At 42.4% G+C, this 21,280-nt stretch overlaps 1 protein-coding gene across 3 annotated transcripts in view; it reads right to left on the bottom strand.

Annotated features, from left to right (window-relative positions):
• Nucleotides 1–1,672: 1,672 nt before the first annotated feature.
• The window catches only part of MAP3K21 (mitogen-activated protein kinase kinase kinase 21), a 77,282-nt gene continuing 57,674 nt past the window's right edge, over nt 1,673–21,280 (bottom strand). For 2 of the 3 annotated variants that reach the window (XM_053299231.1, XM_053299249.1), the window contains exons 7-11: nt 10,659–10,775; nt 10,006–10,156; nt 8,976–9,070; nt 5,411–6,169; nt 1,673–4,300 (exon numbers count right to left, since the gene is read on the bottom strand). In XM_053299231.1, the coding sequence (XP_053155206.1) occupies nt 3,915–4,300; nt 5,411–6,169; nt 8,976–9,070; nt 10,006–10,156; nt 10,659–10,775 (1,508 nt within the window). In that variant the 3' untranslated portion in view covers nt 1,673–3,914. The remainder of the gene's footprint in view (nt 4,301–5,410; nt 6,170–8,975; nt 9,071–10,005; nt 10,157–10,658; nt 10,776–21,280) is intronic. The other variant, XM_053299239.1, reaches the window with a different exon arrangement.

Genomic DNA, 21,280 nt, shown 5'->3' with positions numbered 1-21,280 from the left:
GAAACACAGTACTTGGTAAAATACATTTTAAAATTAAAAATAAAAATCTAGATGAGCACAGTTTGAAGGATTTTCTGAGTAAGACTATCTATATGATGACATCTGAATAAGTTTACTCTCCACATAAGCTATCACAGCAACGCTCGTCGCACCATGTATATTGGGGTCTGCTCTTCACCCATTTGTTCTTCTTCCTACGCTGCTTGTGTTTCACAGGCCCTTCTGTTTCAGAATCTGATGAACACGTTTCCCACTTTGGAGGCAGTAGCTGGAGGCTCTCCGTCTTCAGCTTCCATGGGGGTTACAAGGTTGGTGTTACAGCGACCACAATAACATTCTAGTTTACCATCCTCATCCATTGGCTCTGCTGCAAAGTTAGTTTCTGGAACCTCACCAGCAATAAGGTCAGCCATCTGGTGGGTTGTCATACCAGTAGGGGGAAAGGCCAGACGCCGTGGTTGCATAGGCCTAATCTTCGTGGGTGCCTGTGTCAATGATGGGTCAGTGGGACGCAGTGGAATCCTAGCATCAGCCATTGTCTCTGTACAGCTGTAAAATGATTTCCCTCTAAACACACCACCCCAGTCCTGTTCGTAGAGGGGTCACTTGACCCCGTTTCAACCAATAAAAGTTACACAAAATGGGCGCCCGGTCATTATCACGCCTGCGTACTCGGACCTTTCCGGGGTCTTAAACCTGTTCCCATTGGTCCAGGATGGCTAGGCGTGTTCATAGAGGGGTCACATGCCCACCTTCGGGACATGTCTGGACATATTCTGGGGGGTAGGAGTGGAAGGTGGGGGCCAAACTTCTGAGGTGAGGGCATACCCCTACTTCTGACCCTTTCCAGCCACGTGGGGGTCTCCTCTGACCATTCCGCTGACGCATATCTGGCGATGTATTTCCGGTGACATCAGCACATTTTGACAGCTGCACGCCCCGCCCCCGTGATGTCACTATGACGTCATCCTCCAGCCACGTGCATTTGTTTGTAAATAAAAGCACATGGCTTTTGACAGCAGGTATGTCTCTCTACTACTCTTGGACATACTGGACAAACATGTTTTATTTTCGCTCTCATATTGGACAAACCTCAAGCAAAACTGTACCTATTCCTTACATTTACATGGACTTACAGCCCCATATTCTATCATTGATGTTTTACATACATTTTTTTACCTATGTGGATGGAAAATTCTGCATAGATAGATTTGGACACAGCAGCACACACCATTCTGGCAATATTGTTTTGTTGAGAAATCAGAACCTAGAGCACAATCCAGCCAAAGCTAAGCATAAGAACAGCCCTGCTGGATCAGATCCAAGGCCCATCTAGTCCAGAATCCTGTTTCACACAGTGGCCCACAAGATGCCTCTGGGAAGCACATCCAAGGCACTCTGCTTTTCTGTGAGTGAGTTAAGCATGTGACCCCAACATGCGGGATGGCACAGCTAGACTGCACAGTTCAACAAAAGTTGTAAAGGGGAAAGGCCATAGGGGCCAAGTAAGGCTTGAATAGACCCCTGTCTGAAATGCTGGAGAACTGCTGCCAGTAAGCACAGACAATACTGAACTAGATCAACCAGTGGCCTGACTCAATATAAGGCAGGTTCATATGTTCATAAGATGAAACCTGAAATTAATTAAAATACAATTTACAAGACATTTGAGTTCAGGACCTGAGAGATTTATGGTGAAGGGAAAACATATATCAAAGGATGAGATTACAGTACTGCATAATTCAAACCATTTTCTCATCCTAGAAAAACAACAAACTGTACACAGTTCCATAACAACAGCCAAAATAATCCAACGCTCTAGTGGTCATCTTCAAAATGTAATATACTAGCTACATGCAAGACATACACAAACTTCATTGTACATGTGTGTGAACACCATTCAAATAAAGAGCCAAATCATACACATTTTAAAATAATGAAGCTCTAAGCTTCATTGCTGTACCTGATTTAAAGCGACAGCATTTTAAAAGAACTGTACAGCATCTGAGGTTTTGAAAAGTTAATGCTTATAACAACAAAACTGACAGAACCATACAAAGTACCAAAGAGAAAAAATACATTAAAATATAATAACTTAAATCACAACGTGCTGTACAAAGACCATACAAATCACAGCTAGCAGACCTTAAAAGTTACAGGTAGACATAATACTTGCAGTCCAAACAAATGCTTACAGTTTCTTCTTCTAAGGTGAGGATATTTCAGACTGGTCTTTTCACTTTATAAATTAAAACGGAATTATTTTTATATGCTACCTTCAGCAGAATATATGAGTTATTAAAATTCAAATCCACTAGAATTAGACTTTTATCATGGAAGCTAAGGTAATGTAGAATGCAATGTAGGTTTTGGAATCAAGGATGGAACTTTCAGGCTCTGATCCAAGTGTACTGCTCTGCTCATGGTAGCCCCTCCCATGAAGGGAGGAGAGCTGCAGTCACAGAAGGGTTCTGCTCATGCAACTCCCATTCACTGAAGGGGTCACCGCAAGAGGAGCAGTAAATTTGGGTCTAAACCACTGTACTGGGCTGGACTTGATAAACGTTCATGATGATGTTGGGATCAGACTCTGCACTGCTAAGAGAACTGAAACAATGGGCAGGATCCAAAGGGTTGAGCATGGTGATTTCCATGGCCACTGGAGCTTTTTTGGTCCTTCCTTATTGCAGTCTCTCACACCCCTTGAAAAGCTACTCTTGAAGGTTTGAGGACCCTCTGGAATTCAATATGGTGCAAAGGCTGCAGTCAAGAAGCAAGACTTGCTCCCCCTCCCCCTCATGAATGCAGGTGCTTTCCTGCACTGAGCTCTTTGGATCCTGGCCAAAGCATTTCAACCAAAGCCCTTAAAACAAGATGACAGAAAGTCAGGACATTAATGATTCATTAGTGGACAATTTCATTCCTGCAGCATATGCAAATCCACCAGAATGGCAATTATGAACTATTAATTTTAGAAAACCCAACTTTACATTTTAATAATGCCTTGGTATCTTAAAATGCCTTCAGGAATTCATTAAAAATGAATACTGACATCATAACTGACCAAAACAGAATGAAAATTAAATTTCTCACATAGGTTTCAAATGCACCCTTGTCAATAAGTAATTGCTACCATTAAATTAATCACTATACAGTTACGGATGTTGAACAAAAAGCCAGATTGATAAGGTTTTAGCATTTCAAAGATCATATACTGACAAGGAACTTCAAATAATGGTCATTAGTACATTAAGGTAATTCATAATAAGGACACAAACGTTTACAATAATTGAGGTTCTCCAACAGCATTTTCAGTTGTACTAAACAATAAACACAGGGCACAAAACAAGGGCATTTTAAAGATCTCCCCCTGCCATTTCTCTTCCACTACCTCATTCAATAGTATGCTGAGTCTAAGCCCAGGTTTGGCAGTCCATGAGAAATGCCAGGTGCCTCAAGGCTCCTGGCAGCACCTTCATGGCAAACCCACCTAGGGAGCCTGCCAGTTAGCCAAGGTTAAAGGCATGAGTGCGTCCTTAACCTGGGCTAACTGATTGTGTGTTGGCACTGGTTGATCCCAACCAGCGCTGACACAGGAGGGGGCTCCCAGCCATCTCCAGGTGTGCATGTGCGCATGTCCATACACTGGTGCGGTGCATTGTGGGATATCTAGGGGCTGGGATGAGGCATCCCGATGTCCGGATAATCTAGCCAGATTGATAAGGTTTTAGTATTTCAAAGATCATATAGCGACAAGGATTGTCAATATATTGTATCTGTCTGGTGTACTACCAGCAATATTGATCACAAAATTTATGATAAAGCAGCATAAAATTGTGATATGAACATATAAAAACATCTTTACATTTTCTTTTCTTTATAAAAGGGCATAAAAGTTTTAGAACCCAAGGAACTTAAGACAAGAATTCTCTCTCCAGTTCATATATTGATGTCCGACCTGATTTACTTTTTATCCTGCACAAAGGCACTGTACAGTCACTGTTCTGACCTTCTACATCAATATCGAGTAAGGAGGGCATATGGGACTGAGTTCTCTCAATGTCAGTTGTTAAGTTAGTCTTTGAACCTCTATCACCCCCTAAAGGATCCATCTCAAAAGGGCTTGGCATCACACACTGTGAAATAGCCTGCCAAGGATCTAGTCTGCTTCTTAAAGAAGAAGGTCGAGGTCTTGGTATAATATTGACAGTTCCTTGCTTTTCATGTGAAGCATCATTATTTTTCTGCTGGAGAGTTGGAGTGTGCAGCATCTCAGGAGCTCCATTAGCAATTCCATTAGCTAAGGCGAAGAGAGACAATAAAGAGAAGATTAACACAGCTGTCTACCTTATGACAGTGAAATAAATACAAGCATAGGAGACAACGTATCTATTGGTAACTGGTTAACTTTTTAGGAAATCCAGAAGCCAGAGAGCTGTAAAACAGGAAACATAAAATCTACTTAAAACTATTTCAGGGAGTAGTTGTGGGATTGGTTAAGATCTTAATTTGTTCTTTCTGTGCGACACAGATATAACCTGGATGATATGGCTTAACACGAAGGGATGTGAGTGAAATATGATGTGGTGAAACATATGGAAAATAGTATGAGATCTGGTGAAATATATTAAGTGTCCTGTGTTGGGGTCTGGTTACATGATAAGGGGCCAGATTATATGATCCTCAAATCTCATCCACTATTCTTCATCTCAAAATAGTTCATAACTAGCTGGCTAGCACCTGGAGAGAGAGTGGTAAAGATAAGGCTTAATTGAACCAAACATTCCGGTTTTATATTACAGAACGTGGAGAATTATATATATTTTCTGTGTTCCATATTCTAACAATGGTATCCAACCACAACGAGTCAGGAAGCTGAGTACAAAAGATTAACTCTGGATTGCAAACTGCAAATGACCAAAGCCATTGTCATACCCATTTATGTACATATGTTTGCTCCGTCTTTCATTCCTGCTGCACACTCAGAGAGAGAATTGTGGAAATGTTCTTCACCTGTCTAGCTTCATGGAGGTACAGGTAACAATGCCATCATACCTGTGTTGCACAGACAGACTGGCACCAACAGTGGCAGCCATCCACATTATAGAGTAGTATGCAACTAACCTTCATTGCTTGTTTCATTATCTATTTCTAATGAATTTATTACAGTTTGATGGTCATTTAATTTTATTTATATATCATAATAAAAACAAAAGCTGTATTGACATATGAAGCTGCCTTATACAGAATCAGACCACTGATCCACCTAGTTTTGTAATGTCTACACTGACTGACAGCAGCTCTCCAGGAACTTCCTCCAGCTCTGCCTAGAGAAGCCTGGGACTGTATGCATGCAAAGTATGTGCTCTGCCACTAGCAATGCCCCCTCCCCTAATTTTGTTCCACTCACTTGTAGCATGGCAGGGATTTCCATCTGACATGGTCCGTCTATGACGCAAAACTCTCACTTTTGAGGAACAGATATTTGCTAAATATGGAGGTCCTTGCTTCAGAGGAAGACTGGGAGACGACAATTTAGAATTCATGGCAGAATCCACTTGGAACATTCGTTCTCCTTTGCTTACGTGGCTTTCAGGCATAAAGTGCTCAACAGAAACATCTCGGTTATTGGGCAGTGCGCTTACAATAGTGTCTTCATTGTCATACTGAAGGAGACATTTAGTAGAAGCAGAAGACATAGACAGAAGATTCACAGTGCTTGCAGACGGACCTGGCAAAAGGCTGCGTGGGTCCTCTTTTTTGGACTGCAACCTTACAGGGCTTGAACTTCTGCGAATCTTAGAAGCTCGCTGGAATAGTCCATCACGCCTTTTCTTTTCTTCCTTAGGCAGTACTTCATCAGGAACCTGCAATTTGTTCAGCTCTCTAATATCCAAGCCCAGAGCAACTGAGGCAAGGAGGACAGCACATCCATATAACACAGACTCGGTTTTCTTTTTCTGTAATGTTCTGTTGAGAGTGTTTGTAGGGGTCATTTGTGGAGTGCTATTTGCAGAACTTGCTGAATTTCCTTCTTCAAAGTTCTCCTGTTCTGCAAAATGTAGTCCTTGATCATCCTTCCAAATAGGTAGATCAATGTAGGCTTGATTTGGCAATTTTAATTGCTTTGGTCTCTTAGCATCCAAACCTTCAGGGGACAGCTTCTGTTCTGTACAGACAATATTTGCTCAGGTGTTAAAATTTTACATCTGAATATATACTAATGTTTCAGAACAAATATGAAATTATAAACAGTCTAATAGCTCTCTAATATTGCATGCTCATGATGTATTTTCAAACACCAGGTATAAAATAAGATGTCATATATTATACAGTCATTTACTTTAACAGGCAAATAGAAACCTTTATCAGTTACAAGGAATTTAATTTAGACCATGTACTTATTTATATACTGCTCTTCACGCTGGATCTCTAAGAGCAGTTTATATATGTTTATACTTTTTAACTTGGCCATCAAGATCGACACTAGTATTCTTCTGCACAGTTTGATGGGGAATTTCTTTGGCTGTAACACTTTTCCAGAACATAACTGCTTGCTACATAATATGGGTGGTATTTGGGTTTTTCCCCTCGGAGTGGGAATCATTTTATTTTTCCTGTTTTTATGAATACCTCTGGGACACTCTGGGCTCCTTGGAGGAAGAGTGGGATATAAAATAATAAAATAAAATAAAATAATAAAATTTGGAACCAAACTATGAATGGGTTCAGACATAACGCAAAACCATAATTTGTTTAGTGAAACCATGATTTTGTGTTGGATCTGAACCCAAGCTTGCCTCTAAGAAGAGGGCAAAGGGAGTAAGATGGAGAACCCCTTGGTCTAAGGTACAGATTATTAATTTACTTGTATTGAGAGCTTTTTTGGGAGTGGGTGAGACAGGAAGGTAGGTAAGGGAGGAAAAAGAGTTAACAAAAAGAATGGTGGAAAGAAAACCAAGGCTGTTGACAGGCTAAGTTCTACCTATATCATAAGATTATATAATTGTCTAAGTTTGAAAAGGAGCTTTTCAAACTGTTTCCACTGTTGGTGGAAATGGTACACAGACCTCTCCCCACCCACTGCCTTGTGTATTAAAGATAAAAACTCTTTCTCTATAGGTGTGATTGTTCTTAGAGTGGGATTTAATTGTGAATGTATGTATTTTCCCAAGTTCAAATGTCTCTCTCTTAGTATATGAATACTAAGCGTGTAAAAGGACATTTTAAATATTCTTTGTATTCTCTGAATACTGTTTCCATATGTGTTTAGTATGATACAGTATAGTATGATACTATATAGTACTTTATAATTGTCCTGTGTAAATTTGGTGTGTAAATAAATGTATGCACCTGTAAGAGAATATATACATATTTTAAATAAAACCCATGAAACCAAGCCTGCCTCTAAACTGTAGTCTGGGGAAAACAAATCAGCATCTGAACTCTGGTTTAAAGTTGGTTGTAAACCAGTTTGTGTTAACTATGGTTTCATGTTGTGTCTGAATTCACAAGCCAATGCGCCACTGAGCTTTATGAAACTGAACCCTCAGCAGATGGGAAACAAAAGCAACAAGCAGCTCTAAACCATAGTTTTCCTGTTGTATGTCTGGAAGCTCAAATCATGGTGTGGGTTTTTATCTAAGGTTAGCTCACATCATAGTTTTCTCGATGTCCGAACTTGGCACTAACACCAAGGTGATGTTCAGAACAGAAGAGATCATGAGGCATACATTTAAGTCCAAAATATCTCCACTTAAAAAATTTTAGGCTCAGGGCAAGATTCGGAAGATCTGGATCAGAACTTGCTACTGATACCATGCAAGATGAGACACAATTTTGTATCTGAAGGTAGAGACTGATCAGCAAATGGCACTCCTTTTTGAGGCTTTCTCTTACTATCTCTCACTTTTCTTGCATGGTAGAAATCAAGTATACATGAGGTCCCCAGGGGGTCTTCCATGCTGGCACTGCATGAACAGATCCAGACCTGCTTAGCTTCAGCAAGGTGTCTGACCATAGTCTGGGATTTTTAAGCTTCAAGCTCTGTCCAGTTACAGAGCAGTTGCTTGACTCCTCCTTATTAAATTACTTAACATGACAACAGACATTTGACAAAATGCTGTAACACAGTTTTTGGAATGTATCTCTTGCTGTCATGTGTCTGCTCATTTCTTAAATGAAGCAATGGCTTCTTCTTCATTACATTGTAAAGTATGGAATTGGTCAGGAGAGGCAATACAATTAGGAAGGTAAACTTCAAGCACGCAATCTCTTCCTGCCAAAACCCCCCGCTGCTCAGGCTTTGTGAACTGCACTAGGGATGGGCCCGGACCGGTATGGAGGCCATTGAAAAAGCCTCTGGACCGGTCCGGACCTGGGTGGTTCGGTTCGGGGGGTAGCTTTAAGAGTGGCGGGAGGGTTTACTTACCCCTCCCGCCGCTTTCCCACTCTGGCGCCGTAATCTTAAGAATAATTGGGGCAGCAGGATACCTCCCTGCCGCCCCTGCCCCGATGTTGCCGAAAAACCTCCCAGGAGTGCTTTGCGCGCGCGCACGTCACAGAGACATGAAGCGTGTGCACAATGTCTCTGCGCGCAAAGCACTCCTGTTTTTCAGGTTTTTCAGCAACATCGGGAAAGGGGCGGCAGGGAGGTATCCTCCCGCCCCAATTACTCTTAAGATTACGGCGCCAGAGCGGGAAAGTGGCGGGAGGGGTAAGTAAACCCTCCCATCGCTCTTAAAGCTACCCCCCACCCCAGTGCTGGACCGCAGTTGGTGGTTCCGTGCACACCCCTAAACTGCACTTAGTATTACTTGTGTGGGGCAGGGGCATATATGAGTATCACAGCCCTAACAGTTTGAGAGCCTTGACAGCGGTAAAAATTTAAGCATGTATAGTTTAATTTTGGGTGTTTTAATCTCCACTACAGCAGTATTCCCCTCGCTGTACTATTCAGCAATGCACATACTCACCTTGGTCCATGAACAAAGAAGCTAATGGAACATCTTTCTGATTCTTCATCAAAAGGGTTGACCAAGGACTACTGCCATCTGAGAGGGGTCTTATCCTGAAATTTTAAAAAACCACGTTTTTAGATGAAGAAAAAAGTTCTCTTTAACCAGATAGCATTGTTTCTACTGAGAAAATAAAGAATATGGACAGAGTGGTTTTTTAAATGTCTGACAGAACATGTTTTGACATTTGCTGCAGTACTGGATTTATTTATTAATTGTGCAAGCCACAGCATGGGGGTAATTACTGTCACAAAATGTTTTCTATTTTTTGTTCACGTCCTGAATACTATAAGATAACGTATAAAGGCTGTTTATAAAATCTTCAGGTAACCATGCATTCCTTTCCTAAGTCCGTGGGGCACAGCTCAGTGAAACTTCTCAGCCTTGGAGGCAAAGGAATTGTGTAATTCCTGAGCATGTCTGGTCAAACTTGGGGAAGCTCCTAACTTGACTGGGCTTAAAAGCTTCAGAGTGCCTTTATATACTCTCCCTAAGCCATTTTCCTAGCCTGCGTGACTGGCATAGCCTACCTTTAGTGGCTTCTGCACAGTTGGGTCTGAGTTGTTATTAAATGTCCAGTACTTGGACACCCCCCACCCCCAGTGAAACAGTTTTAATGTTCAAGTTATTTGCTTAGCTAAACAACTAAATTTCTCCCTCATCAAACATGTAGAATGTGACACAAAAATTAAAACTCACAAAAATTCTGCTCACTCTGAGTGAGGCATCTGCCCTGAGCCATCTGAAAATATGCACCTGAGGGCTGCAAAGCCCTTGGACACATATTTTTCTGCCACATAAGTGTAGCAGAACACAATTGTGGGGGCAAAGTGGAAGGGGCAAAATGAATCCATTCACCACCACGATGGTTGTAGCTGAGTTAGTAGAAGCCTTCCACTGAATGGGCGCATCTCACACAGCATACATTCAGCCTTAGTCAGGTTGTCAGCCACTATTTAATATTTCCAGAGTCACATAGTCATTGTACCTTTCTTTACAATCTGCGCGCTCTTTTGTTTGCACTGAGTTTGGCCCCCATGTGCAACCTTTCTTTTTAAAGCTTCTCTTCACATCTTCAAATTCGTCCTGATGGTTAGTTGTACTTCTTCCCCAAGTTCTATTGCTCTCATCTGAGGTTACTGAAGAAAGATGAAAAGACTCAACAGTTCAAAGCTGTCTTATAAGAAGTATGACAATGCATCTCTACAAATGCAACCTGCCTTAACATTGGCATTATCCTAGTGCAAACAAGATTTTTGCTCCTTACATTGGAGAACAGATATGAATGAAAATAATCAGGTTAAGCAAGCTAAGAATGTGATCTACAGAGGTAGAAGGGTAAGAAAAGAAATTAAACCAATCAGCATAAAGTATTTGATTTCTTTTCATGCTTTTAATTTTTATTTATATTTAGATAAATTCAGGTGAGTGATAGTTACTGAGCACTTGTCATATCTATTCACCTTTTGTAAAACAACTTGATTGGAGAAAATATTGATATAATATACAATTAATATATTTGCATTAATCCCAAACACAAATGTATCTGACGGATATCCAAGTGCTCAGGCTATCACTTCATACAAATGTATCTAAGGAATTAATATTACCAACACAGTGTATAATTTAACATGGTCTTGCCTTTTTTCTTAACCCCACAGGGAAGTTCATATTCACTCGTGATATCTACATCTTGCTGGTACACATATAAACTGTCTCTTCGCCCATTAGCTGTATTTGGATCGGTTTTGGAAATCACTGAAGAAACATTTAGAGAATATAGATGAAAATACCAAGCTGTACTTAAACTTGGTATTATAGTAAATTATGAATATTGAAAATATTTAACAAAAAGACCCAGAAGCTTGACATGCATCCACGAAAGAGCTGAGCATATCCATCAGAGCAGTAAGTACACAAAGCCAATTACTTCTTGTGTCCTGTTTTAAACATGAATCCTATGACAGATCGCCCAACAAGAAAATGTTTAGAATTATACATAATTACAGTTCCTTAGTACAGGCCTGTACAACATAAGGCCCAGGGGACAGATCTGGTCCACAGGGCCTTTTTTTGTAGGTCCACAGGTAGGAATATCATGCAACAGTACCCCAGAGGGTCACTCTTGGGGTAACTTCCCTCTGCTTCAAGGGGGTCAACCTCTGTCCTCTCTGAAACATCCTATGCATTTTTACTGGAAAAATTTCCACAGTGGTGTTCTTACGTAAGCATCCCTAGGATGCAACTTGAAAGCAATGGTAATTTAGGGACAGGAGAAAACTTTACATTTGTTGGGGGCTGAATAAGCAGGAAGAGGGCCTATTTTCTGGCCATTGTTATTATTAATTAAAATTTTAGGTCTCTTGATGAGGGAAAAGGATCCACAGGTAATTGATTAAAATATTAGTGAAAACAGTTGATTAATCGTAATGTAATTATAAGCTGCAAATTGACTTCGAACACCATAAGAACGTAACATAAGAACAGCCCTGCTGGATCAGGCCCAAGGCCCATCTAGTCTAGCATCCTATTTCGCACAGTGGCCCACCAGATGCCGCCGGAAGCCACAGGCAGGAGTTGAGGGCATGCCCTCCCTCCTGCTATCACTCCCCTGCAACAGGTACTCAGAGGCATCCTGCCTTTGAGGCTGGAGGTGGCCCAAAGCCCTCTGACTAGTAGCCGTTGATAGATCTCTCCTCCATGAAGTTATCCAAACCCCTCTTAAAGCCATCCAGGTTGTTGGACGTCACCACATCTTGTGGCAGTGAATTCCACAAGTGGATTATGCGTTGTGTGAAAAAGTACTTCCGTTTGTTGGTCCTAGATTTCCCGGCAAACAATTTCATGGGATGACCCCTGGTTCTAGTGTTGTGTGAGAGGGAGAAGAATTTCTCTCTATCCACTTTCTCCACACCATGCATGATTGTATAGACCTCTATCATGTCTCCCTGCACTCGTCTTTTTTCTAAACTAAATAGCCCAAGGTGTTGTAATCTTGCCTCATAAGAAACGTGCTCTAGGCCCCTGATCATCTTGGTTGCCCTCTTCTGCACCTTTTCCAGTTCAACAATGTCCTTTTTAAGATGTGGTGACCAGAATTGTACGCAGTACTCCAAGTGTGGTCACACCATAGTTTTGTATAAGGGAATTATAATATTAGTTGTTTTATTTTCAATCTCCTTCCTAATGATCCCTAGCATTGAATTGGCCTTTTTCACAGCTGCCGCACATTGAGTCAACACTTTCAAAGAGCTGTCCACCATGACCCCAAGATCCCTCTCCTGGTCAGTCACCGAAAGCTCAGATCCCATTAGCGTATACTTGAAGTTGGGTTTTTTCATCCCTATGTGCATCACTTTACACTTGCCAACACTGAACCTCATTTGCCACTTTGTCGCCCACTCCCACAGTTTGGAGACATCCCTTTGGAGCGCCTCAAAATCCATTTTGGATTTTACTACCCGAAAGAGTTTGATTTCATCTGCAAATTTGGCCACCTCACTGCTGAACCCTGCTTCTAGCTCATTTATGAACAAATTAAAAAGCACCGGTCCCAGTACAGATCCCTGGGGGACCCCACTTCTTACTTCCCTCCATTGTGAAAACCCTCCATTTATACCTACCCTCTGTTTCCTGTCTTTCAACCTGTTAGCAATCCACACATGTACTTGTCCCCTTATCCCATGACTGCTAAGTTTCCTCAGGAGTCTTTGATGAGGAACTTTGTCAAAAGCTTTTTGGAAGTCCAGGTATACTGTGTCAACTGGATTGCCTTGATCCACACACTTGTTGACACTCTCAAAGAACTCCAAAAGTTTTTTGAGGCAAGATTTACCTATGCGGAAGCCATGCTGGCTCACTCCCAGCAGGGCCTATTCTTCTAGGTGCTTAAAAATTTTATCCTTGAGGATGCTTTCCACCAATTTGCCTGGAATGGAAGTTAGGCTAACTGGCCTGTAATTTCCCGGATTGCCCCTGGATCCTTTTCTGAAAATCGGTGTTACATTTGCTACTCTCCAGTCCTCTGGTACAGAGCCTGATTGCAGGGATAAGTTATATACTTTAGCAAGGAGGTCAGCAATTTCACATTTGAGTTCTTTGAGGACACTTGGATGGATGCCATCCGGGCCTGGTGATTTGTTAGCTTTCAGTTTTTCCAGACAGTTTAGAACATTATCTCTTGTCACTTCTATCTGATCCAGTTCTTTAGCCTCCATCCATAAAAAGCCTGGTTTAGGAACAGGTATATGCTCAGTATCCTCTGCCATTAAGACGGACACAAAGAACTCATTTAGCTTCTCTGCAGCCTCCATATCCTCCTTAATAATCCCTTTCACTTCCTCATGGTCCAACCGCCTGGTCCAACCGCCTCCCTGGCAGGTTTCCTGCTTCTGATGTATTTAAAGAAGTTTTTGTTATTCCCCTTGATACTTTTGGTTAAATGTTCCTCAAACTCTCTTTTTGCCTCCCTTATGGTCACCTTGCATTTCTTTTGCCAGAGTTTTTGTTCCTTTCTGTTCTCTTCATTTAGACAGGCCTTCCAATTTCGGAAGGAAGTCTTCTTCCCTTTTATGGCTTCCTTGACGGTACCCATTAGCTATGCTGGCATCCTCCTGGACTTAGTGGCACCTTTCCTCCTTTTGGGTATACAATCTAACTGGGCTTCTAGCATTGTGGTTTTGAGTAAACTCCATGCACTCTGGAGCGAAGTGACTCTTCTGATTTTCCCTTTCAGCTTTCTTTTCACCATACTCATTTTGGACAAGTTTCCTCTTCTGAAATTCAAAATATCTGTGTTAGACTTCCTTGGTGATTCTCTCCCCACATGTATGCTGAATTTGATGGCACTATGGTCACTGTTCCCTAAAGGGTCGATGACACTGACATCGTGCACCAGGTTCTGGGTGCCACTCAGAATTAAGTCCAAGGTCGCCTTCTCTCTAGTTGGTTCCAAGACCAACTGTTCTAGGGCACAGTCATTTAGCGTATCTAGAAATCTGACCTCTTTGTCATGACCTGTGAATTTACCTAGTCTATGTGTGGGCAATTGAAGTCACCCATTATTATAGCCCTGCCTCTCCTTGACGCCTCCCTGATTTCCTGCTGCAACTCTCTCAGTCACTGTCAGCGTTTTGATATGGAGCGCTATAGCACATACCCAATAGCACGTTCCCTTTAAGGCCTTGTATTGTCACCTACAGGGTTTCTGTGGAGGACTCCAGTCCACCTAGGTTTTCTAACTTGTTAGATTATATCCCTTCTTTAACATATAGTGCTACTCCACCTCCAAGGCGCCCTACCCTGTCCTTTCTATAGAGTTTATGTCCAGGGAGAACAGTGTCCCACTGGTTCTCACATTCCACCATGTTTCTGTTATGCCCACTATATCTATTTCTGCATTAGCAACCAAGCACTCCAGCTCACCCATCTTGGCTTGGAGGCTTCTGGCATTGGCATAGAGGCACCTATACGCTGAATCTCTCACCTGATGTGTGCTATCTTTCTTTTGACACCATGTTATGGTTGGTTCCAGAGCAATGGGGCATTTGAGCTGTACACCCCTGATTAGGCTTGAGCCCAATGGGTGCACGCGCAGCCAATACTTCTGGCGACTTTTGGCGATGAAAGGGGGTAGAGGTAGCAGGGAGGTACGCTGCCACCCCATGGATTTTGGTACAAATGGAGCACCGGCAGGGGGAAAGCGGCAGGAGGGATAAGTGCACCCTCCTCCGCCCTTAAGGAGCCACCCCTGCTGCCGCCGAAACATGGCTGAGCCGTTTTGGGGCTCAAGCCTACCCCTGATCTAGTGTGACAACAATTTACTGTGTTGTTAATTCAGACATCATAGCTAACATAAATCGTGGGCAAATCCAATCCAAACAGTGGCTTCTAATTCTTGTTACTGAACAAATGCTAATCATGCTTTGTCAAGTCAGACCTCACTCCCACCCAAAGTTGAACTTTCTTAACTGTGATTTGGTGTGAAGTCTGAAATGAGCCAGCCTAACAATTAAAATGTTGTCCAAAACATTGGACAAAAAAAGGGAACGTTGGGGCCACTACCCAGAATTATTAGCAAGTGAATTATTGCCCCATCATACAACACTACTAAGCAGCACAGAAATGGGAACAGATAATAACATGGCAGGATGCAACTTATCTCCACACCATAATGTACAGGTTCATGTGTGGACTGATAACTGGTTGAAGGACAGGAAACTGATATAAGTAGTCAGTTTTCTAAATGGAGGGAAGAAAGTAATGGGGTCCCTTTTCAATTTATTCATAAATGATCTATAAGTTGGGGTAAGCAGCAAGGTGGCCAAATTTGCAGATGACACCAAACTATTTAGGGTAGTGAAATCCAAAACAGATTGCAAGGATCTCCTAAAGGATCTCTCCAAACTGGGGGAGTGGGCAACAAAATGGCAAATGCAGTTCAATATTAGCAACTGTAAAGTGATGCATATTGGGGCAAAAAAAACAAACCACACACCCAACAGCACTTATACACTGAAGGGGTCGGAGCTGTTGGTGACTGACCAGGAGAGGGATCTTGGGGTCAGTCATGGTGGATAGCTTACTCAAAGTGTCAACTCAATCTGCGGCAGCTGTGAAAAAGGCCAAATACATGCTAGAGATCATTAGGAAGGGGACTGAAAATAAAACAGCTAGTATTATAATGCCCTTATACAAAACTATGTCAACTGTACAGAGTCAGAATACTGCAAACAGTTCTGGTCACCATACCTCAGAAAGGACATTACAGAACAGGAGAAGTTGCGGAATAGGGCAACCCAAGATGATCAGGGGCCTAGAACACCTTCCTTATGAGGTAAGGCTACAACATCTGGGCTTCTTAGTTTAGAAAAAAAGACTACTATGGGGGGGGACATGATAGAGGTCTATTAAAATTGTGCATGGTGTGGAGAGAGTGGATAGAAGTTTTTCTCACCTCTCATCACCAGCATGGTGTAGTGGTTAGAGTGCTGGACTAGGACCGGGCAGACCTGAGTTCAAATCCCCATTCAGCCATGAAACTAGCTGGGTGACTCTGGGCCAGTCACTTCTCTCTCAGCCTAACCTACTTCACAGGGTTGTTGTGAAAGAGAAACTCAAGTATGTAGTACACCGCTCTGGGCTCCGTGGAGGAAGAGCGGGATATAAATGTAATAATAAATAAATAAATAAATAATAGTGATGTAGATAGGCTATACCTCCCTCGCAACTCAGGTGGAAGAGGCATGCTGCAAGTCCATCAAACAGTAGAGGAGGAGAAAAGAGGCCTTGAAGAATATATCAAGGACAGTGAAGAAGATGCACTTCAAATAGTCCATAACGAGAAACTATTCAACATCAATGAAACAAAGCAGGCCTACAAGAAAGAACAAGTCAAGAACCGAGCAGAAAAATGGAGAAATAAGCCCCTGCATGGTCAATATTTGCACAATATAAGTGGAAAATCAGACATCACCAAGACCTGGCAATGGCTTAAGAATGGCAACTTGAAGAAAGAAACAGAGGGTTTAATGCTGGCTGCACAAGAACAGGCACCAAGAACAAATGCAATAAGAGCAAAAGTCAAAAAATCTACAACAAACAGCAAGTGCCGCCTTTGTAAAGAAGCAGATGAAACAGTGGACCACCTAATCAGCTGTTGTAAAAAGATCGCACAGACTGACTACAAACAAAGGCATGACAAGGTAGCAGGGATGATACACTGGAACATCTGCAAAAAATACAAGCTACCTGTAGCCAAAAATTGGTGGGACCATAAAATTGAAAAAGTTGAAGAAAATGAAGATGTAAAAATATTATGGGACTTCCAACTACAAACAGACAAACATCTGCCACACAATACACCAGATATAACTGTAGTCGAGAAGAAAGAAAAACAAGTCAAAATAAACGACATAGCAATACCCGGGGATAGCAGAATAGGAGAAAAAGAAATAGGAAAAAATCACCAAATACAAAGATCTACAAATTGAAATTGAAAGGCTGTGGCAGAAAAAGACCAAAATAATCCCAGTGGTAATTGGCGCCCTGGGTGCAGTTCCAAAAGAACTTGAAGAGCACCTCAACACCATAGGGGCCACAGAAATCACCATCAGGCAATTACAAAAAGCAGCTTTACTGGGAACAGCCTATATTCTGCGACAATATCTATAACAACAGCAACAACATTGACAATAAAATTCAGCCATCCCAGGTCCTTGGGAAGAACTCGATGTCTGGATAAAACAAACCAGTCAATAACACCTGTCTGTGTAAATAAATAATAATTATTAATAATAATAACAACACTAGAACCAGGGGTAATCTGAAAAAAATGATTGCCAAGAAATTTTGGACCAACAAAAGGAAGTACGTTTTCACACAACACATAATCAATTTGTAGAATTCTCTCCCTCCCATAGGATGTGGTGACTGCCAGCAGCCTGGATGGCTTTAAGAGGGGTTTAGATAAATTAATGGAGGACAAGTCTAGCTATGGCTACTAGTCTGAGAACTATAGGCCCTCAGAGATACCTTTAAATACCAGCAGCAGGGTGGCAACAGTAGGATAGAGGGCATGCCCTCATTTCTTGCCTATGGTCTTCCCAGAAGCATCTGGTGGGCTACTGTGTGAACCAGGATGCTGGACTAGATAGGCCTTGAGCCTTATCCAGCTGGCGTATTCTTATGTTCATGTTCTTATCTCTAAAGGCATTTTAGCTCAGAAGAATACCACCACCTATCTGTATGGATGGAACAAGAATAGTGTAGTGAGAACTCTGAAAATCCCCAGAGGACTTAACCCTCCCCTAATTCTCCTCTAAACATATTGGACAGTGTCCATATTTTAAGACTTCTTGCACTTATGTTTTAATTCTGTAGTATAATGCACTAAAAGCATAAACAGAATTTTAAACTTCTGAGTAATTCTTCTGGGGCATTTTGACACACTTGGTTTTCCTTTGCATAAAGAACAACATTCCAAGATTCAAGAGCCCTTGGCATAACCTATATGTACAATTTAGCTACTAAACATGTAGCTCATATACAGGCTTGTGCATCAGCATGCATAACTGAGTAACTGGAATTTGTTCTTTCACTCTCAGATCTCTGGATCCCAGCCAATTTCTATAAGTAGTTTATGTTCTGGAAATGATTGTGGCAGTAGAATGGAGTAAGGGATGGTTGTAGTCCAAGCTGCCCAAGTAAAGGACTACAAACCAATTCCACCAATGTCAACTTAGGGGCCTCTAATATATCCAAGCATATTCAAGGTCGAATTTCCATTAGATGGAGAGCCATGATATAATTTTCTGAAGAAACAAACATTTGATTTAGAGTTATAAGCAGCCCTATTTCTGAGGTTTTGGAACGATCTTTACAAAACTGAATAAATATAACTGAAAATATAATATTCAGTTAATGTTAAACCCTGTGAGAGGAAAAATTCATTTTTGTAGACCTTTGAAATAATGTTAATGTCACATTTACACAAGAAGGGTCTTGACAAAGATGAGAAAACAACTACCCATATTCAAACTTTCATTTGCATTGAAGAGGCACTAGTTACTTTCATTTTATCCAAGTAGTGCAGCCCAAATCAGGCGAGGAGGAAAGAAAATACTGTAAGGATAGTGTAAGAGCAAGAAAAGCTTTCAGGAGCAAGAAAACCTTTACCCAAATAACTACACAAATGTTAATGTCTGTACAAACTCCCCTCCAGCTTTATCTATCGTCTGTGAAAGAACAGCAGATAATAGGGAACACAGGATTAAGGAAAGGTTTTCAAAGAGGAGAAAATAATCTTTTGTTTATAAGACTTCCAGGTTGTAAGACTGAAAGACAATAGTCCCTTTCAGTTCTGGGAAATGGGAGCGATAATTTATTGCCCTCAAACATAAGATACTGAATAATTAACTAGCATGTAAGGACTAAGTGCAATGGGAAAGCAGAGGGAGAACAGCTGAATGTAACCATTTATCTCCCACCCCACCCAGCCCCCAGCACTGGAAGCTTCAAGCAGTATTCAAACAGAGTTTGCTCACTACATATTACAGTTTTTCTTCTTAAGTGATATTCATGACTATCATTTATTTAAAAAATAATATTCATCAATTGCACTTGAGAAGTGCGATCAGAGGTGATGATTATGCTCTGGGTATGCAAAAATTTCTAATACAGTCATCCCGCCTCAACCATGGTTTTGTCAACCACGGTTTTGTATATACAGGAATGGATTTATGTGGGTGTGCTCATCTACTGTGACCCACATATATGAGATTTCTCGCATGAGCTGGGACCTATGACCCAGTGCGAGTGTGTGAGAGAGTGTGCGAGAGAGAAAAGAGAGACAGTAGTTTGAGCAGTTAACAACATGGATCCCAAGCGTGCCAGAAAGGGAGTGGCTGTGGCCAAGTGGCCAAGACATGTGATGACCCTGGACTGCCCGAGAGAAGGCCAAAGCAACAGCACAGTTGGAAGACTGCTTGGGGTCAACGAATCCACCATCAGCATCATCAAGAAAAATGAGACCACCATCAGAGGCAGTGTTCCCAGTGGGATCCAGTGGGATATCAGTTGGAAGGCTACTCTGTGAAGAGCAGACACAGCTGAGAAGGTGAGCAAGCTTTTCTAAACATCTAGCCTTTCCCCCTTCAAATAAACTAACAGAAAGAGGGGAGATTTGCAGGGGCTGTTTCTCTTTAAGGGGTAGGTCTTAGTCTCTTTCTCTCTCTGTCTGAGTGTGGGTTAGGGTTAAGGTTAGGATTTCCCAGGTTTCCCAGGGCCAGGAGTTGATAGGGTTCCAAATTCCAGTGTTCACTTAGTGCCTGCTTGGAGGGGGTGGAGTCAGCTGGGGCTGGGAGAGGCCCCACATTTCTTTCCTTTGACTCACATCCTGTGTGACAGTTGGAAGGCTACTCTACATATGAGGTGAAGGCCCGAGAGCATTGCGAACAGGGACAGCAAACAGGACGTAGAAGTTTAGCAGGAGTTTAGCAGGAAGTGTGCAGGGGAGCCTGGAACAAGCCCCTGTGATCACAAGGAGCCTGGTGGAGAAGAGAACGTAGTACATATCCCTTCCTCGTATCCCTCATATTCTTGGGAAAGGCTGTTTGGACAGTTAAATAGCTGACCATTACAGCTGAGACCTATCCTTCTAATAAACAGATAATAAACTACTTACAATAAACTATCTCTAAATACTGTCAACAGCCAACAAGACAGTATGAAGATAGAAAGTCAGCAGGGGAAGGGGCACTTCCCAGTGTATTGCACAGAGTGCCACATGTATGACTATTTGCCCCATGGGCAGAAGTCATGGGTGTGTGCTCGGTGCAAGGAGCTCCTGGCCCTCAGGGAACAAATCCGTTCCCTTGAGACCAAGGTGGCAGATCTGGAGAAGCTCAGAGACACAGAGAGGCACGTGGACAAGACCTTCAGGGACGTGATAAAGGCATCCCACTCCAGGGCTGGTAGCTCCTCTGCTGTCAGGGAGAATGAAGGTCTTGGGCAAGGAGGACATCAGTCTGAGGAAGAAGGAAATGCTCCTTTAGAAGGGACCCCTTCCGTGGAAGATGAGCCCATATCCTCTTGCACAGGGGATACTCCTCTGGGGGGTGGGGGCCTCCTTGTAGTGGGTGATTTGATCATTAGAGGTATAGAAAGATGGGTTTGTGACCCGCGTATTGACTGCACGGTGACTTACCTGCCTGGTGCGAAGGTTGCGGACATCACGTAACGTCTAGACAGGTTCCTAGGCAGTGCTGGGGAGGAGACAGCTGTCGTGGTGCACGTTGGCACCAACGATGTGGGGAAATGTAGTCGGGAGGTCCTGGAAGCCAAATTTAGGCTGATAGGTAGTGTACTGAAGTCCAGGACCCGCAAGGTAGCATTCTCAGAAATGCTACCTGTTCCACGCGCAGGTACAGTGAGACAGGCAGAGCTGAGGGGTTTCAATGCGTGGATGAGACGTTGGTGCCGGGAGGAGGGGTTTAGATTTGTTAGGCACTGGGACACATTTTGGGGCAAGCAAGGCCTGTACAAAAGGGACAGGCTGCACTTGAACCAAGATGGAACCAGACTGGTGCTTAAAATCAAAAGGGGTGCAGAGCAGCTTTTAAAATGACACCTGGGGAACAGCCGACGGGAGTTGGGCAGTATCCCGTTTGGCAAAAGCCATCCCTTAAAGTGAGAGGGTGCAATGAATTCAGATAAAACAGAAGGGGACAGTGCAGAACCACATAAAGAGCAGACAGGAGGCTGTG

Source organism: Hemicordylus capensis, chromosome 1 (assembly GCF_027244095.1).
Source record: "Hemicordylus capensis ecotype Gifberg chromosome 1, rHemCap1.1.pri, whole genome shotgun sequence".
Lineage (NCBI taxonomy): Eukaryota > Metazoa > Chordata > Lepidosauria > Squamata > Cordylidae > Hemicordylus > Hemicordylus capensis.
The sequence above is the reverse complement of the archived record's forward strand: the minus strand, read 5'-3'. Positions and strand labels throughout refer to the sequence as shown.